This window comes from Leuresthes tenuis, unplaced genomic scaffold (assembly GCF_036924035.1).
Source record: "Leuresthes tenuis unplaced genomic scaffold, fLeuTen1.0.hap1 SCAF_14, whole genome shotgun sequence".
NCBI lineage: Eukaryota > Metazoa > Chordata > Actinopteri > Atheriniformes > Atherinopsidae > Leuresthes > Leuresthes tenuis.
In genome coordinates, this window is record NW_027325368.1 from 21,987,648 (window position 1) to 22,002,225 (window position 14,578).

Below are 14,578 nucleotides of genomic sequence, written 5' to 3' on the forward strand. Positions count from 1 at the left end.
ACCACCAGTTACGCCACATTCTTTTGATAGCCTGGCTCTTTAAGCTGCCTCAGCATTATGAATCTATCAAAAGTAAACGAGGCTGTAAGAAATCCTATCTGTCTGACCGAGTCGATCAGGGCGCTCTGAGGTTGGAGAAAAGGGCAAATCGTGTCATATTCTTGAACGCTTGGAAGTTTTCTTCTCCTGAATCAGAGGTGGAGAGGTCACTGGGACAGACTGTCAGTGGCTGACTTGTCTCTAGTGGGTTACACGCATGGACACACGTGTGAGTATCTAACTGAAGAGCGTTTAAGCATAAATGTCTTTACACTGAAACGCTTTTAGAGGAAAGGCAGCCTGAACAGACACTCTTATTCAAATGCTTTGTCCTCTAGCTCAGGGACACTGCGCATCTCTATACCCCCCCCCCCCCCACCCCCCCCCCCCAAACACACACACACACACACACACAATGAGTCGGTGCGCAGACTCATTTAACGGCCCGAGGAACATAAACAAGTAACGGGAACTATGGCAGTATTAAATCAAACCCCGCGTTTAGCCCGCATATTGGGTGCCAAGTTTCTCCGTACAGTCCAGGAATCTCTAAACAGGGTTTAGAGGTCTCAGAGAAGACCCCCTTTTTCTCCCCCCTTTCATCTCAAAGCCCGGATTGGTCACAGTGAGGCTCATTTGCATGCCTCGCCGTATAAACCCTCCTGCAGACACTGCAGCCCGCTTGCGCTGAGAGAGCATCACACCTCCAGCAGAGACAGAGCGGAGCGCATCCAGAGTGCGCATTAGCAGGCATTTGGAATATTCATCACAGGCTTTGTACTAACAAAATTTAGCCGCGGATAGTCGACAAAAGGGCGGAAACAGCTTCTTTTTTTCCAGACGTGTTTTGTTTAAACTCTAAGTTGGACTGTGAGGACAGTTTGTTGAATTTCCAGAATATCTTGGGAGAGACTGTGTCAAGATGGGAGATATAGGGTGGAACGGGCTGTTAGTGTTCGTGTGCGTCTCTTTGGCGAGCTTGGCTGCTGTCACACGAGGAAAGACGGTAAAATATCAGACATTTGAGGAAGATGCACCGGGGACGGTGATTGGAAACTTGGCCAAGGACATCTCCTCCACTCCCTCTTCCTCGACAGGCTTCAGGAACAATTTCAGGATGATGAAACAGTTCAACTCGTCTTTCATCCGTTTGAGGGAGAGCGACGGGCAGCTGACCATCGGGGAGAGGATAGACAGAGAGCGGATCTGCAAACACACCCTACACTGTCTCATCGCTTTCGACGTGGTCAGCTTCTCTAAAGAACAGTTCAAACTCATCCACGTAGAGGTGGAGGTCAAGGACATCAACGACAACTCCCCCGAGTTCCCCCGAAAAGAGTCGAGTCTGGAGATCTCCGAGAACACAGCGGTGGGTACGCGGATCCCGCTGGACTTTGCCGTGGATGAGGATGTTGGGGTAAACTACATCCAAAGCTACCAGATCTCCGTCAACAGCCACTTCTCAATCGACGTGCTCAGCAGGGCCGACGGGGTTAAATATGCGGAGCTGGTGCTCATGAAGGAGCTGGACCGGGAGACGCAAGCCTCTTACGCGCTGGAGCTGGTCGCCATGGACGGCGGCAACCCGTCCCGCAGCGGAACAACGCGCATAAACATCAAGGTGAAAGACTACAACGACAACAGCCCCGTGTTCGACAGGAACAGCTTCTCCGTGGACCTGCCCGAAGACGCGCCTGTGGGCTCCCTCCTACTGGACCTGAACGCTGAGGACCCGGACGAGGGGCTGAACGGCGAGGTGGTGTACGGGTTTGGTAACCAGGTGCCCCCTGAGATACGTCATCTCTTCAGAGTGGACAGGAAAACCGGGCGGCTCACTCTGGAGAGTCCTGTTGACTTTGAAAGTAAGAACACTTACGAGTTTGACGTACAGGCCACAGACTTGGGTCCGAACCCGAGCCCGGCCATGTGCAAAATCGTAGTGCAGGTGCAGGACGTTAATGATAATGCACCGGAGATTTCAATCACCCCCATGACGTCCATAACGGCGGGAATAGCGTACATCACTGAGGCGGCAGCCAGAGAGAGTTTCGTAGCTCTGGTCAGCACCTCGGACAGAGACTCTGGCGCTAACGGGCAGGTGCACTGCACACTGTATGGACACGATCACTTCAGACTGCAGCAGGCGTATGAGGACAGCTTCATGATCGTGAGCACCAGCCCACTGGACCGCGAGAAAATCCCCGAATATAACCTAACAGTCGTGGCGGAGGATCTGGGCTCGCCTCCCTTCAGAACCATCACTCAGTACACCATCAGGCTGACTGATGAGAACGATAATGCCCCGGTGTTCAGTAAGCCCGTGTATGAGGTGGCCGTGGTGGAAAACAACGCGCCTGGCGCGTACATCACCACAGTCGTGGCGCGAGACATGGACATGGGTTCAAATGGGAAGGTCAGCTACAAACTTGCTGACACTTATGTCATGGGTTCCCCCATTTCCACTTTCGTGTCGCTGGACCCCGCCAGCGGGTCGCTTTACGCGCTCCGCAGCTTCAACTATGAGGTGATGAAACAGATGGAGCTCCGAATCACCGCCAGCGACAGCGGCTCTCCGCCCCTGTCCGGCAGCGCTAACGTCTATGTGAGGATAGTGGACCAGAATGATAACGCACCGGTCATCATCCAGCCGGCTCTCAATAACGGCTCCGCAGAAGTCCTCCTGCCCCGGGACTCACCGACCGGCTACGTCATCACCCGGGTGGACGCACGGGATGCGGATGAAGGCGTGAACTCTGAGCTGTCCTATGGGTTGGCCACCGGTGAGCCATCCGTGTTCTCCGTTAACAAAGCCACAGGGGAGATCTACCTCAGCCAGGTTCTGAGCCACGACGTGGATGAAACACTGAGCGTGACCGTGACGGTGAGTGACAACGGGCGGCCCGCGCTCACCTCCACTGCCACACTTCATTTCCTCATCATCGCTGGCTCCCCGCCTAGCGACAGGACATTGTACCAGCCGGGCGGCGGGGACGAGGCGTTCGCGCAGTGGGACCTGTCGGTGGTGATTATCGTTGTCCTCGCGGGGAGCTGCACCCTCCTGCTGCTCGCCATCATCCTCATCGCTACCACCTGCAACCGGCGCAAGCGGGACAAAAGTGGGGAAGACAGCGACTCGTACGGGGAGAAGGGCACGCTTGAGCGGGGTAGGAACCACGTGGTGGACAACCCGCTTCTGCCCCTTCACGGGGCCGGGGGAGGGGAGGGCTTTGACGGACATTCGTACACCAGCCAGCCGGGTGGTTTCACCCCTGCTCACCCCGGGGGTAGCGACATGTGCTCGGCCTCAGAGGACGGCAGCGAGGTGCCCTGTGTTTATGACTCTGACAACAACAGCAAGCTCAGAGGGACTAAACACGAGGTGAGATGCTCCTTTGGGACAGACAGCTCAGCAGGGGGGTGAGGTGTGGGGTGACGCACAATAATGAGCAGTCTGTGTTTTCATTAGGCAGGCAGTGACCTGTGTTTTCTCTCTTTTGTCCCCTGCAGGGCTACTCCACTCTGCCTGGCTACGGGAATGGTAAGGAGGCTGTGAGGCCGATCACCATCTGGAAGGGTAACTCTTACACCACCATCTCTGCCAGGGATCCAGCCTTCAGTGGCAAAGACAGTGGCAAGGGGGACAGTGACTTCAATGATAGTGACAGTGATGTCAGTGGAGACACTGGCCTGAAGAAAGATGGGGCGGTGGTTCCTCCCATGGGGGGTCAAAATGGTAAGAGAAGGGGAAAAAAGGGGAAAACTTAAATGGACATGAAATGGGAGTGTTAGTCAACTCTAACATCTCTTTCTTGCACCCCTCTTTCAGCTCTATGGGCTTGCACCAGTGAGTGTAAAGTCCTGGGTCACTCTGATCGATGCTGGAGCCCCTCAGCGGTAAGAGCCAACGCGGCCCCCTCCCCAGCTCCGACTCTCTCTTCTTTCAGCAGCCTTCCCAAAACGGCCTCGCTGCCCCGGGACCCCCATCGCAGGGACAACTACTACCAGGCCCACATCCCCAAAACGGTGGGGCTACAGAGTGTGTACGAGAAGGTGCTGGACAGAGAGTACGACTACGTGCTCGTCACCCCACCCAGACCTGTCAGGGTGCAGGAGATCAGTGACATAACCATTCCTGTTTACACCCCCACCCCAACGCACTGTCCCAACAATGACGTCTAGGACGGCACACACACACAGTCTCAAAGAAATGTATAATCTATTCAAAGATTTAATTTAAGTGTTATTGACAATGAGAGACTATTTGAAGTTATTTGTCGTGGGGAGTGTGCACATATACGTTTGCCCTGATATTTGTGTGTTTCTTTTTTAATGTAAAAGCCACATTTGAAGTTTGTTCAATCACTTTAAAGAGGTTTGTTGGTCGTGAAGTGTATCATATGCAAGATTTGTACATAAAGAGATTTATTTTTTATAAAAGAGATAATTAAGCAAAGATGTGTAAATACATGTAACTACCAATCCCTAAGCATGCTTACTATTTAAATGCCCCAGAGAGTGTTCAGTTTTGAGGGCTGGTGACTCAAAATGTATCAAGTTGACAACAGTGAAGTCATTTGAATGCAATAATTCAGTGTACAGATGTTTTTTTTTGTTTGTTTTTTATTCATCACAATATTCTGGAGGAAGGAAATAAACTTTGAAATACTCTTATGAACATAAGTGTGAAGTGTTTGTTCCAAAGGATGATGTGAGTGCAGGAGCATGAGACCAGTCTGTAAAAGCCAACAGGCGTCGCTGTTAATGCAGCACGAGCCTCCGTCCTTGCAGCCCACTGAGGAAGGTCAGTTAATTTTTTTCCCCCTTCTGTGAATTTTGCTGGTGAGATGCCAAAACAGACGCCAAGGTTTTGGAGCAAATGACTCCTTCATCCTACACACAGCCTAGCCCAAACACACACACATACAAAACAGCCATGACACACTGTACTCATGCGTGACGACTCATTTACATACATGTTAAAATTTTACATGTACGACACTGCGTAAAAGCGTATTAACTTTTTTTTTTTTGCCAAACAAAGCGTCGTGGAACAAGTCTGAAAGCGCACATCCGCATCCAAATACACCAGTGCTTTTTGTCAAACAGGTTGTCCTGAAGAGGAAATATTCTTGTGTTTCTGTCAGGAATTCTTTTTTTGTTTCTTTTTTTCTTTGTCAAGCTGCCAAATGCGCATCGTGCGTCCTTTACGTAATCCCGCCATTATCATTCATGGATTCAAGGAATTTTAATAACAGCGCTGCTCTGGACGGCGAAGAAGAATATACAGGGAAGTAGTTCAAAGGGTCAGAATATGCCCAACTATAGCAGATAAGTTTTTGGTACACGGCTATACACATATATCTGCCGTCTGGGTGTATTGGGTGGGGTGGGGTGGGGTGGGGGGTGTCTTTGCCTTAAAGCCGTTTGTAGAAAGGTGTGATGAAGAGAAAAGCTCACCCATCCTTGAAAATCATCCTTATAGCTGAATAGGTTCTCGTCTACCCTCTAAGGTTGTCATGAAGCCTAACGATATGAATTTCTGAGGATCACAGATGGATCAAACTCATGAAAGTTACATGAGCAGTCTATGATCTTCAAAGGAGGAAAGAAAAATCATTACTGTTTTTTTGTACAGAAAGGAGGAAACTTGTGAATGCATTAGTGCTCTCCTCGTGTAAGTTGATGATCAGCTGGAACTTGCACTATACTCTTTTGCTTAAAGTTAGGAGAGCCGAAAAAACGCAGTTTGTGGACGACGGCAAAGAAACGGACGAGTGTGAGAGAGGTGAGCCTTTCCTCTGCCTCCTCCTCCCCTGAGAGTGAGAGAAATGGGGGAGGGGGGGGGGGGTGTTAGTGGAGTTGGGTTTCCTCAGGTGTTCGGTTGTGTGGCTGCAGTCATGGCTGGGAGCTCAGAGAAAGTACCGATTGCATCTGCGGGACCAGAGGACCTGCATCAGTTTATGCCTCCGGTGAGTTTCTTCAGCCTAATACAGCCCAGTCTATCAGGGCCCATAATGTAAAGTTATTGTGCGCCCGTTGGGGTCAGTCAGGGGCCAACAGAAAAAAGTCCGACGCTGCGTTGATCTTTCAAAAGCTGGACATGGACTCTTAGTGGACAACACTGTTTGAGAATGTTCTTGTTACGAAGCTGTTAGACCTACTGAGTTCTTTTCTAACTCGCTTGCTTTGCCGTGCAGGCCTACTCCGCTGTGGCGGTGAAGCCAGCCACCACCGGCCGCCTTGTGAAGGCCGGCATCGCGGTGCTCATTGCCGGGGCTCTCCTGCTGCTGCTGGGAGCAGTCGGGGCTTTCTACTTCTGGAACAACAACGACAGACACGTAAGTGTGACATTTTATTCTCTCTTCTTCTATTACTATGAGAGGAAATGTTACTCTGCTAAAGAAAAGAAAAGCTTAGATTGTGTGAAAGTAGTCTGAAAGAAAGAGTTCAACTATATTATTCAAAAGTAGCCCATGTATGAGACGTTTGTTTGTTTTTTTAAACATGAAAAAGATATTCTAATGCTGTGGAAATTAGAACTTCCTTTAAGATGTTTAAAGTGAAAGACATGACTAATCAACTTGCTAGTTCAGCAGTTATATTTGACCTGCTGTGGGGATGATGATACAGATTTTTTTAAATTGAAACTGAACAAAATCACTCAGTGTGGTCTTATTTTATTTAAACACAATCAAACATATGAGGAAATGTAAGATCTAGCACAGTCCCTTAAGACTTTCAGCATAAAACTCAATGCGTAACATCTGATTCCTTTGTTTCCCTGGCACCTCCACATTTTGTTAGATGTGACATATAATAAAGAGTGAAATGTGATAATGCAAAGAGGAATGCTGCACAAGTTGATGGACATGAAGGACAACACTGTACATCCTCCATATGAATGTGTTCAGCCAGAGGCTTTTTCAGTTCTATTGCAATAAACAACATTAATGGAGGTCATTCCTGCCAAAATCAATAGCCTTACACAATGACTGTTCATAAAGCCTAATAACTATGATTTTTCTGTATTGCAATGCTAAAGTTTCCCTTTTAGGATTAACAAAGTCTAATTTAATTCAATTAGTAAAAAAGGTATTTCACAGACATTTTTTAAACAAGCTGTTTTCAGTTATCATTCATTGATTTTGTAACTTGTTTCAATGGAAAAGTTTTTTTCCTTTTTTTTTCTTTTTGCAGTGTAAGAAAAGAGTAATATATGAAGCAAATGCTTTTTTTCCTGTGGTACAGTTTGAGGCGGAGCTTTGTGAATGGAGGCGTTGTGCTGCATGTGGTGTGTTAAAGGATCCTAACAGGGTGGGGGGTAGTGAAGAGGGGTGGGGAGGGCCTCTCTGGTCCGGCTGATGCTCCAGGGGCAAGAGGTGTAAAGGACGAGAGGTAAAATGTGGCTCTGCAGAGGGGCAATTTCATTACTGCAAGCTGCAAGGATTGTACCCCTCAGACCAAGTTTGAATGAATGTGTGTCTGAAAGCGTATTTGAGAAAAATAGGCTGGTACATGTGAGAAAAAGTCACAGGGTGAGATTAATAAAAGAGGGTGAAGGAGAGAAAGAGTGCAAGGGGGGGCGCCAGGGGGGTGGGGTGACTCTCAGTACTCTCATACCTTACATGCCAGTCTGAAATTTTGTGTGTATGTGTGTCTGCAGGTCTACAACGTCCACTACAGCATGAGCATCAATGGCAAAGTGGAGGAGGGCTCAATGGAGATCGACACAGCCAGTAACATGGAGACATTCAGCACCAGCAGTGGGGCGGATGAGGCGGTGGAGGTCCAAGACTTTGAGATTGTGAGTTCGATTGAAAGTAATAGAAAAATATCAGGAGGCTGGTTTGAGCATCAGAAGAGTCAATCAGATTGGTTGAAACATTAAAAGCCCTGGAGGGGAGATTGGCTCATCACCACAGCAGAGAAATTAAGAACAAGGAGACATGCTTTCCCCTCAGGAATAATCAGTGTCAAGATGCATTGTCCCCCTAATTTTCATCATTCAGACTGGTGGTTTTTGACCTTTAATTAAAGTGCCCCAATCAGGCCAATCAGACAAGTGAAGCAGCAGTTTTAGCCTTTTAACTATTAAAATTTTGACCTTTAATCACAATTTCTCTGTGATTGTGTACACACACACACACACACACACACGCACGCACACACACACAAATATATATATATATATATATATATATATATATTATATATAGTGTATAAATGGGTAAAGTCCCCAACTTTGTTAAAAACAGTTACAACACTTAATAAATTAGAGTTTTTTTTCTTTGATGCCTCCCAACTTTTCCAGGGAATCACAGGAATCCGGTTTTCAGGAGGAGAAAAGTGCTACATCAAGACCCAGGTGAAAGCTCGCCTGCCCGATGTGGAAACACTGAACAAGGACTCAATGACATTTGACCTGGTGGGTTGATCTTCTTTGTGTTATGGCATTTTTCTCCATGCTGCCAATGTGCATTTGCAGTCTCTAAAGGCTCCTATTCAATGTAGAAACATAAAATCCCTGAACTTTAATGAACGGCTTTGGTCTAACGAGTCCTTCAACAAAATAACCAAATCAGTTAAAGGTCGTTTATTTATACCCTTGAGTACAAGCCATGGTCTGCCTATGAACTAGTGACCCTACATGCGGCAGGAGGGAAATATGACTCATTTGAGAGCTGTGGCAGACAGTTCAGTTACAAACAGCATTTCAACCATGGGACATGAGTCCAACACCCATATATGGAAACTGCTTTTTTCACTTCTGATTTACATTTAACACTTTTTCTAAAAACTTTTGTCACTTCCTGGTTGGGTTGATTGATTCGGGATACTGCAGAAAACGACCATGGCTATGGCAGGAATACATTCTCTTCTACAACTCTACCGTGCCCTTAATGGATGCCATTTCACTGGTTTCCTTGGTGGCATTTCAACACAGCAACACATTACAATACTATGTTATTTCCTGGTTGGGTTCAGGCAATATTATCATTAAACTACTTGGTGAGGGTTTGAAATCCTCACAGTCAGGGCTGAAATACATTCTTTCTGCTATGCCACAATCACCTTAAGGGACACAGCTTTGATATTTCACTTGCAGGTGCTCTTATGACAACTTGATGTTGTATATTCTTTTGAACATAAGTATAGGTTGTTCATCTATTCATCTTCCACTCCAATTTGAAATGTCTCAAAACCTACTGGTGTTCTATTAGACCTTCCAGCTCGGGCTCACATGAAAGCGAAGAATGTAGTTACACAAAATAAATTCCTCATTTGTTTTATCAGTTCATGTCTAATGGTGTTCATAAGTGTCAGGTTGAATCAGCTCTGCAGACAGAAAAGTCACATAATTAATTTTCAGTGGTAGAGGGATGTGGTGGCAGAGTGAATTAGTCAAAAACTTTTATCCAGGGGACTAGTGTTCATGTCTCATTTGCCACCAGAATAATTTTCATATAACTTTAGTTCAGTATGGACCATTTTATTTAAAAAAGCTCATTATATTGTTAATAACATTCATAATGTATCTCTGTGGTTATGCTGTGGGACCTTTTTGCCCTTTCATGGAAACATGGAATGCATAAAGCAAGAAGAGGGGTAGCAAAGATCCACAGAAGACAGCACAGAGCAGCATAACAAGTTGACAGTGATTTAGTCAAACATAGCTTAAAATGGAGGAGCTGGGGTACAGGTGGGTTGCAAAGCAGCTTGCTGAGGAGGTAGAAAAGCAACAGCAGCACTCCATGTAAGATTTGCAAATCAAATGCACAGAAGGGAATCGGCTGATATGGTCTGGTGCTCAGATCAGCCATCATCCATGCTATACTTAATGCAACTACTGCTTTGGTTAGGCTCATACACCAAAACAAGTTACTTGGTTAGGTTTAGATTAGAAAAAAATGTTGTTTTGTGGCTTCAAATATACCTCTAAACTCTTCCATTTTTCCAAATTGACAGGATGGTGAATTTGACCTATAGAATAAGCTAAACCCAAGATTTTACTGTCTTTTTTGGCCTGTGGACCAAAGTAACTACTAGCTTGGTTTTTAGCCTCAAGACTCCTCAGCGCCAGATGACAATGCATTATTTTAAAATGCAGATACTTAAAACAAAACATAAACTTCTCTTCTCTAAACGTCTCTTTCAAACAACAACAACAACAACAAAAAAATCAACTCGTAAAACTAGGGTGGATCTTTTTTACTTCCAGTGAATGAATCCTACTTGATGGACTAAATCTGTGCTCATCTAATTGTCAGAAAATATGGCAGACGCTGCATCAGTCATAATCATGATGATTCCTTAACTTTACCACCCGACACCATCAAGTCTAATTTGCTATTTAACTTGACTTTGTTTGTAAAATACAACATTCCCATTAGTTAGCTATAGCTTTCTTTAGGCTAATTAGCTAAAGTTAGCATGCTAACCCACAAGACAAGCAGCACAAATTTAAAGTCTTTTATTCATCAGCATTTGCTAATGTTAGAAAACTAATATTAACATTTAGATCAATTCATTGCTGTGTTCTCAGTAGTTACAGTTATCTGGTTCTTTAATTAGTAAACCAGAATTTCAAAATCAGCAAACCAAACATACTTGTTAAAATGGTGTCTTACAGAATTTGAAGTATAAATCCTAAAAAAAATAAGTATTCCTATTGTACTGTTGGACTACGGTATTTTTGTTGCTTTACATATAATGTTCATGTGTGCTGAGATATTCAAGCTAATGACGTAATTGGTTCATGAAGTTAATTTTCACGTGTGCGTTCTTAGTGAAAACACACACTGAAACACACGCACAAAGCAGTACACATACTGTGTGAGGATTGTTTACCACGAAACACACCACAGCTTGTGATTGTTCAATTGAAGCCTTCTGATAATTAAAATCATTTAGTTCTGGGTAAACCTCACATCCACATAAATCCACATCACCAGAATTGCTCTCACGGACGTATACTTGCATAAACACTCACATGCTCACACACAACAACACAATTAATTATCACGCTAGGCTGCTCTTATTGCCTCTGTCTGCCTCATAAACGATCATTTATTTCACATTTGTGCTTTTGTGTGTGTTTGTGTTATTGCTTCTCTTTGCCTCATAAATGATCATTTGTACACTGTGTGTGTGTGTGCATATCTGTGTGAGTCTGGAGACATGGAGATGTTGTTATAATGGTTGCTGCAGGCTGGTCATTTGCTATAATTTAGAGTGATGGCAAATATGGGTTAGATAAGCACACACGCAGAAATACAGAGAGAAACACACAAACATGCGTCTCCATCCAGAGAGAGTGGGTCAGATAAACTCTTATCAGTCAGTCGAGCAGTGAAGAAGGACCCCCTGCTTTTATTTGTCCCTCCAGCAAATCATTTGAGCTGGAAGAAAAAAAATGCAGCAGCATTTCTGAAAGGTTTCCAAACATGGTGGTGGCTAGTGCAGTGCAGCTCTCAGCAAAAAAACGCCTGTGGGCAAGATCCTCCCAACAGAATTCCTCCTTCACCTATAGGCTGTGGATACTGAGTTCGTATGTTTACACAGTCTTTCCTCTGGAAACCTCATTAGTCAAACTGCAGAATCCAGTAAATTCAGGAGATTAAATCACTTCTTTCCCTCAGATGCTGATGAGTCCTGACACTGTGTATGCAGCTAAATGTTACCGCAAAGGGAATCTATATTCAGAAGCCTTGAGGGCTTCTGTCTTACTGCTTGATTTCATGTTTTTATCAGGACCACTAACAGAACACTATTAATGCGGATTAGACTTGGACAGGATGCAAAGAGTGTGGGCTATTTAAAGGCTGTTGACAAGCTACATAAATAAGTATGACGTTACAACCTCAGCAGACAGGTATTTGCTTCACGGGAAGTTTGCTTTAGAATATGCCTCAACTATTTTTCCCCCTAAAGGAGGACGAAGTGATGCCGGCAAAGTTTGAGGATGATCTGATCTGGGTGGCGGCTGACACGCCCCTCTCTGACCCCACCTTCCTCAGCAACAAGATCAAGGACCTGTGTGGAGACCTGCCAATCTTCTGGCTCCGTCCCACCTACTCAACCAGTAAGCAGGCAGCTTGTGCTAAAGATTCTAAACTCTGAAATGAAGAGAGAGAAAAAAAAAAAAAAGACTATGCAAATGTTTACTCAAAACAAAGAGGATATGGCTCAAATAGTCTCAAGCAATTCTATTTAACATCTGTTTAAGTTTCAGAGAGAAAAACAGGCTAATAGGAAAAGCAGGAGTCCTTTTGAAGTTTCAGAGCTACTGAGTGTACAATTATTTGGCATGCCGCAAGGTCATTAGTTTCCAGAACACAATTTTATTTCAATACATCCAAGGATTTCTAAATGCTGCCAGAGAAACGTCTGTTCAATGAGGAGCTGTGCCACATTAGCAGCACTGCTGTCAGATATTGACACTGTGATGTGTTCAGGCGGCCAGAAGAAGAGGAGGGATGTTCCCCGCAAGCGGCGCCAGGCAGCTGGGGGGGATGAGGACTACGAGGACGTGGAGGCAGAGTTCAACCCGGAGAACCCCTATCAGGTGAGTCACAAACAAACTCACACGTTCCTTCTCTCTTACTCGCGTTTGCATGTGGCCACAGCATCCGAAGCTGTCCGTTTGGATCCGAGGGCTACCTGAGAAGGCTTTTCCCGAGGAGAGTTTCTCACAGCTGCAGGAGCGGCAGCAGATGCCGGGGTCATGGCAGAGAGACCCAGATTGTCACTGCGAATCTGAGTGGGTGCGTTTTCTGTGTGCGGCTGTCTAAAGCTTTCCTTTCAGGAATGAGGCTGTATGAATAATTCCACAACGCTCCCCTCCTCCTCTGTGGCCCCTTTGCCCCGCTAAGCACACCCAGACTCCCACAGATAAACATCCTCGCCCTTATGTTGGGCCCTGCTTTCTCTAATCCCTCTCCCTTCCACTGGGACTGAAACCCCCCCTGCCTCGCCAACACAATCCTGACAACTACAGAGGGGGGTAAACAGCAAGCATCACACTGAAAACCCACATCTGACATCGCTGCATCCCAATCCTGCCTGCTAAAAAAAACACATTTAATTGGTTCGAAATGAGCTGAACATGCAGTGTGAGAAGTTAGTGTCTGACTTTAGTCCTCTTCTCTCCCCCCTGCTCGTCTCAGCGAGGTCTCGAGGGCGAGCAGGGCACAATGGACATCAACCCCATGCTGGACCACCAGGGCGTGTGCTGCAACGAGTGCCGTCGCAGCTACCCCCACTGCCAGAGGATCTGCGAGCCGCTGGAAGGGTACCATCCCTGGCCGTACCACTACAGAGGCTGCAGGGTGGCCTGCAGGTTGATCATGCCCTGCAAATGGTGGGTGGCACGCATTCTTGGCCTGGTGTAGGAACTCCCAGCTCCCTCGAGAGGTGGCTGAGCTCAGGAGGGAACAAAAAAAAAAAAAAAAAAGGCATGGGGTTCAAAAAGAGGGGAGAAAAGAAAAAAAAAAAGCTGAAAGAAAAAAAAAAAAAAAGGAGGGGGGGTGGATGCTACTTATTCTTATCTGCTGTAGGTAGAGACCTGAGCAGATTTGTACAAGATGGCTTGCAGTGGTAGCTGTGCTCATAATATAGATGTAAAGAAAGGAATAGAATCAGGGATGGTTGCGATCTCGCATGGAAAGGTAAGGCACAGCCTGCCTTATTAAAAACATAATACTGATTTAGCTTCTTGAGAACTAAAGCACAACATGCTATCTAGAAAATATAGATGTGGTTATGAAATGCCCCCCCCCCCCCCCAATTTTGACTGACTCTAAAATTTAAAATGCATAAAGAAAGCAGACTAGCTTGTATGACTGAGCTGAGCACCAGCCCCTGCTTGCTTTGAGTCAGCTGACTCAAATAGCATCTGTTCCGTGCTTCTTTTCATCATTCCAGTGCAAAGTATTTTCGACTCCCGCGTTCACTCGCTCTGCTTCATTGTCTTCATGAGTAGCTTTTATTAAAACAATGTACTGTACACTTGCTCTCAAAAACTTTCATCTAAATTTTCTCAAAAGTGCAATATCACTGAATAAACTTTTCTAAGTAAACTTCTACGTGTCAGCCTTCTTTATTCCGTTATTGATGAAACGGATGTATGTGCCACTTGTTTGTGCATCTTGCCTGTATCAGCTGGATTATTTGGGAACACCTTTCTTCTTTCTCTTCCGTTACTCCCATCAAAAGCACTTTTTTTAAATGCGTCACATCTGGTAGCTGCTCCAAAGGGCTGAGCAGAAAGAAGTTTCCAGAGTTCTTTAATGTGAGAGTTGCAGCTCTAGAACTCTTTAATGAGACTAAAGACTCTGTAGCCGTCACGCTCCCAGATCTTACCCACGATGGAAAGTGCTTAGCTCCTTTTGATGTCACAGAGCTGCCTCAGGCAGGGGTAGGGGGTAAGGATGGGGGCGGTGTGTTTGTGTGCGTCGGGATACTGGAGGAGTGAGTGTGTGTGTTTGAGAGAGAGTAAGTGTCACAAAGCTAAAAGTTCCATCCAGAGCCACAAATGGGC

At 45.8% G+C, this 14,578-nt stretch overlaps 2 protein-coding genes across 2 annotated transcripts; both read left to right on the plus strand.

Annotated features, from left to right (window-relative positions):
- Positions 1–733: 733 nt before the first annotated feature.
- LOC140268796 (protocadherin-8-like) lies at positions 734–4,680 on the plus strand. The gene is made up of 3 exons (XM_072363780.1): positions 734–3,418; positions 3,547–3,772; positions 3,866–4,680. The coding sequence occupies exons 1-3, from the start codon at positions 962–964 to the stop codon at positions 4,216–4,218; spliced, it is 3,036 nt and encodes a 1,011-aa protein (XP_072219881.1). The 5' UTR covers positions 734–961; the 3' UTR covers positions 4,219–4,680.
- A 1,217-nt stretch (positions 4,681–5,897) lies between these two features.
- Positions 5,898–14,117, plus strand: LOC140269356 (leukocyte cell-derived chemotaxin 1-like). Its single transcript, XM_072364409.1, has 7 exons — positions 5,898–6,008; positions 6,237–6,377; positions 7,703–7,843; positions 8,351–8,464; positions 11,971–12,121; positions 12,495–12,604; positions 13,206–14,117. Exons 1-7 carry the CDS (start codon positions 5,937–5,939, stop codon positions 13,428–13,430), a joined length of 954 nt encoding a protein of 317 aa, XP_072220510.1. The 5' UTR covers positions 5,898–5,936; the 3' UTR covers positions 13,431–14,117.
- Positions 14,118–14,578: the final 461 nt, after the last annotated feature.

Excerpts from the sequence above, each read along its gene's own strand:
- LOC140268796 (XM_072363780.1), top strand. The coding sequence starts at position 962 with ATGGGAGATATAGGGTGGAACGGGCTGTTAGTGTTCGTGTGCGTCTCT. Across the intron at positions 3,419-3,546 it reads TCAGAGGGACTAAACACGAG|GGCTACTCCACTCTGCCTGG; the intron begins GTGAGATGCTCC and ends TGTCCCCTGCAG. Across the intron at positions 3,773-3,865 it reads TCCCATGGGGGGTCAAAATG|CTCTATGGGCTTGCACCAGT; the intron begins GTAAGAGAAGGG and ends CCCCTCTTTCAG.
- LOC140269356 (XM_072364409.1), top strand. The coding sequence starts at position 5,937 with ATGGCTGGGAGCTCAGAGAAAGTACCGATTGCATCTGCGGGACCAGAG. Across the intron at positions 6,009-6,236 it reads TGCATCAGTTTATGCCTCCG|GCCTACTCCGCTGTGGCGGT; the intron begins GTGAGTTTCTTC and ends TTTGCCGTGCAG. Across the intron at positions 8,465-11,970 it reads ACTCAATGACATTTGACCTG|GAGGACGAAGTGATGCCGGC; the intron begins GTGGGTTGATCT and ends TTCCCCCTAAAG.